Consider the following 3,722-nt stretch of genomic DNA (forward strand, 5'->3'; position numbering starts at 1 on the left):
CTGTCTGACTGACTGACTGCCTGTCTGTCTCTCTGGACAGAATCTGATTTCCTCACCATATGGCATGTTGTCAGTGTGTTTCTGTGTCTGTGTGTGTTGTGCAGGATTAAAGCTGAGATGGTCAGTGTGTCACCAAGATCAAACCTGCAGTGCGTCTTAAAGGTCCAACCAATATGTATATTTAAAAAAAAAAAATCATAAACAATAGATAATATACTAGACTTACAATTCTAAATGTATTCATCATTAGTATTAATTTATATTTCAATTTTAAATCAAACAGGTTGTTCTGTTGTCCTGATATTTAAGATTTTTTTTTCCCCAAATTTGCAACATTATCCAACATTATGTCCTCTGTGCATGTGCAGTGGGGACCATGCTGACTTTGGTTGTAATGTGAATGGAAGAATTTGCACAAATGAGCTGCAATGCCTGGTGTGGGTGAAAGTTGATTTTGCACAAAAGCAGTGTTTCAAAATTTACCCAGCTTAATCTAATTAATTCTTAATTCTGAGCAGTTTCTGTGTGCCTCGTCTCCTAAATTCAATAACATTGTTTGTTCAATATTTATGTTGTAAGTAGCCCATGTTAAATACTTAAATCCCAGATATTTGTGGGAAAGAGCATCATGTCTCCTCGCACACAGTGCAAGTAGACAGCTGGCTGTTATATGATCTATTAGGGGTGTAACAATTCTCTGATTTGCCCCTAAAACACTACATTCAAATTGAAACTTTTGTGTAAAATTTCACACTGACAGTCTGTGTGGACCGCTGAAATACAAAAAAACAAACAAACAAACAAAAAAAAAACAGAAGTTTGCTCTGAGCCAAGAAATAGTGAGGATTCGGTTATTTTGGACATAGCTAGGGTACCTGTTCTCCAATGTTTTCATGCTAAGCTAGCTGTTGGATGGCTGTAGCTTCATATAAAGATGAAAAAAAGGCTAAAACTCCAAAGTGCTCACTGAGGAAGAGGCATGATGTGTTGACATATCTGTCTCTCCTTAATGGCAGCTACAATCCTTAAACATAAGCAGTTCAGGTAAATGGTTTAACCACAACTTTGAACTGGTGCTCAGGCTGGCTCTGTTAAACAGCTGGTAACCATAGCAACAGTAGTGATGGTTGTCCACCTTAGTTACCAGCTCACTGACTGCTCTGAAATCATATCATGTCAGGACCCTGTGGTTATGTTTACCTTGGCTGTGTTGCAAACACAGTGAAACTCACCTGTAGTCACTTGGTGTTCGTGGGAATCAGCTTCCTGCCTGGGAATTTTAACTGATTTCTATTGTTCAGGAATTAGTCTCATTAGAGCCACTGAATACTCCCATCTGTCTCACACACACAAAAACACACACAACGAGCTTGCAGTATTAATTAGTTATAATGAACCACCATCTCACCACAACCTGTCACTAGTACACAGCAGCCCACCCTGCTGCCACCTGATTGGTCGGCAGGTTTACCTGAGAGGAGGTGGGCAGAGGCGAAGGAGGCGGGGCTACACGAAGCAGAGTAAACCTGTGATTTAGAGTGAAACTGATCCTGCTGTTAGACATCTGTCTGCTGTCTCCCTCCAGACTTCAGTCACGCCGTCTGTCTGCGGTTTGTTTGTTCTCAAACTCTGTTTGGCCAATCACCAGCCAATCGCATCACACTTAGCAAGAACGCAAGCTCCTGATTGGCTAGCTTTAAATTACAAGAAGATCTGTTACTGGTAGAACCCACTCATGATGTCCCAGTTATACATCTACAGCTGGCGGATTGTGTTCAGGATGACAGAACCACAGATCTAGAACAGGTAGAATGTTGTGACAATAGATCGAAACAGTCTAACTCGACGTACGTGATCTTGAACAGGTAGAATGCATCCAAAACTACACAATTATACCTTTATGACTGAGAGAATGATGTGACAATAGATCTAGAAGAGGCAGAGGCTGCCTGGAATTACATTTAGAAGAGGTAGAATATTGTGACAATGGATCTAGAACAGTCCAATGAGGATTACAGGAACACAGATCCAGAGCAGGTAGAATAATGTGACAATAGATCTAGAACAGTGGACCTACAATGAGATAAGCACAGACCTAGAACAGGTAGAATGCATCCAAAATGACACACATATACATTAATGAGTGCTTAAAATCATATCAAATCATATATCATTATAGACCTACAGCAGGAGCAGTCCAAACACAATACCACAGCTACAGATCTAGAACACGTAGATCCACCCAGGAAGAAGACGGTAGACCAGTCAGGTAGAGTCCACACAGGACAATATAAGTCTAAACACACAGAACATACCTTGGACTACATGACTTCAGTTTCAGACTCTTGACTATGGTCCTATAATAGACAAATCCTGGTATATCTGACAGGTAAATGAAACTACAGATACAGAACAAGTAGAAGCCAGACATGGCCAAGGAACAATAGAAGTAGAACAGGAAGGACCCAGCTAAGATGATATTTGTGTAGACCTACAACAAAGAAATCTCCTTGGACAACACAAACTGATAAAGAAAAACACTAGTATGATAGATTTAGAACAGGTAAGACTCTGCCTGTTCTAAGCAGTTACAGATCTACGAACAGATAGAGACTATTCTGAGTGATCCAACTATAGATCTACAAGATTCAGAACTAACCCTGGGCAATCTGATAATCTGAGCATGAACTTAGAAAAGGTAGGAGCACGTTATAAAGGGCAGCCATTGAAAGACTGGTCTCGCCAACAATAAAATCAATACAGAACCCATCAAGGACAATGCAGATACACATTTTCACAAAGTGACTACAGAACTAGTGTAATCTGACCACAGATCTGAAACAAATAGACCATACCCAGGACGATGTGCAGGGCTGCAGTGACTGGATCTCTGACTCCATGAACCGAACAGGAAACCACATCTGTAGAACCTGCAACAACAGAGAGACAGACAATTAATAAAAGCACCAAAACACCATCAAAAGCAGCTTCTCCATAACACAAATGAGGATGTTTTGTCTCACCAGCAGGAATGATTCCCAGAGGCAGCACTGCTTTCACTGGTTTTACTGGAGAATCTGCATCCAGCTGAGCTCTGAGGACCAGAGCGTGGCATAGCTCCGCCACCGAACCGTCCCCACCCACACACACCACCCTGACAGACAGGTGGACACAGACCAGTATGAGGACAGGTGGCTATGGACCAGTATGAGGACAGTTGGTTATAGACCAGTATGAGGACAAGTGGAAAGGCAGATAGAGACAGACGTCATTTCATCTAGGTTAAAATCCAATAAGACATTTCACAGATCTTAAAGTTTTGATGGCCGACAAGAAAACAAGTGACACATCCACACATGTGACTTATTTTTACCATTTTTTTTTTTGGAGCAGGTAACCTTAAATATAGTACATAGCCATTAGCAAAAGGTTTGGCTCTTATATCAGAAAATTGAGTGTTCACTGCCTTACAATGGGACTGGATGTTGAACCCGCATGTTTTTTTGGCACTAACCAAAATGCATCTATATAAAGACCATAAGACTAGCACTGAATGTCTGATCACATTTGCAGTCTTGAGAACAAATTATTGTAATAGATTTTAATAGTTTGTATTAATATTTTAGCGCTGCAATAGACAGAAGACCTGTCTAGGGTGTCCCCTGCCTTCACCCTGAGTCAGCTGGGATAGGCTCCAGCCCTCCGCGACCCTAGTGAGGATT

At 41.2% G+C, this 3,722-nt stretch overlaps 1 protein-coding gene across 1 annotated transcript in view; it reads right to left on the minus strand.

Annotated features, from left to right (window-relative positions):
• The window catches only part of cerkl (CERK like autophagy regulator), a 47,065-nt gene that overhangs the window by 11,100 nt on the left and 32,243 nt on the right, over positions 1–3,722 (minus strand). Inside the window, exons 6-8 of the mRNA XM_008282589.1 lie at positions 3,024–3,154; positions 2,856–2,930; positions 1,472–1,506 (exon numbers count right to left, since the gene is read on the minus strand). Of these exons, the coding sequence (XP_008280811.1) occupies positions 1,472–1,506; positions 2,856–2,930; positions 3,024–3,154 (241 nt within the window). The remainder of the gene's footprint in view (positions 1–1,471; positions 1,507–2,855; positions 2,931–3,023; positions 3,155–3,722) is intronic.

The sequence above is a fragment of the Stegastes partitus genome, unplaced genomic scaffold, assembly GCF_000690725.1.
Source record: "Stegastes partitus isolate 25-593 unplaced genomic scaffold, Stegastes_partitus-1.0.2 Scaffold7, whole genome shotgun sequence".
In the NCBI taxonomy this organism is placed as follows: domain Eukaryota; kingdom Metazoa; phylum Chordata; class Actinopteri; family Pomacentridae; genus Stegastes; species Stegastes partitus.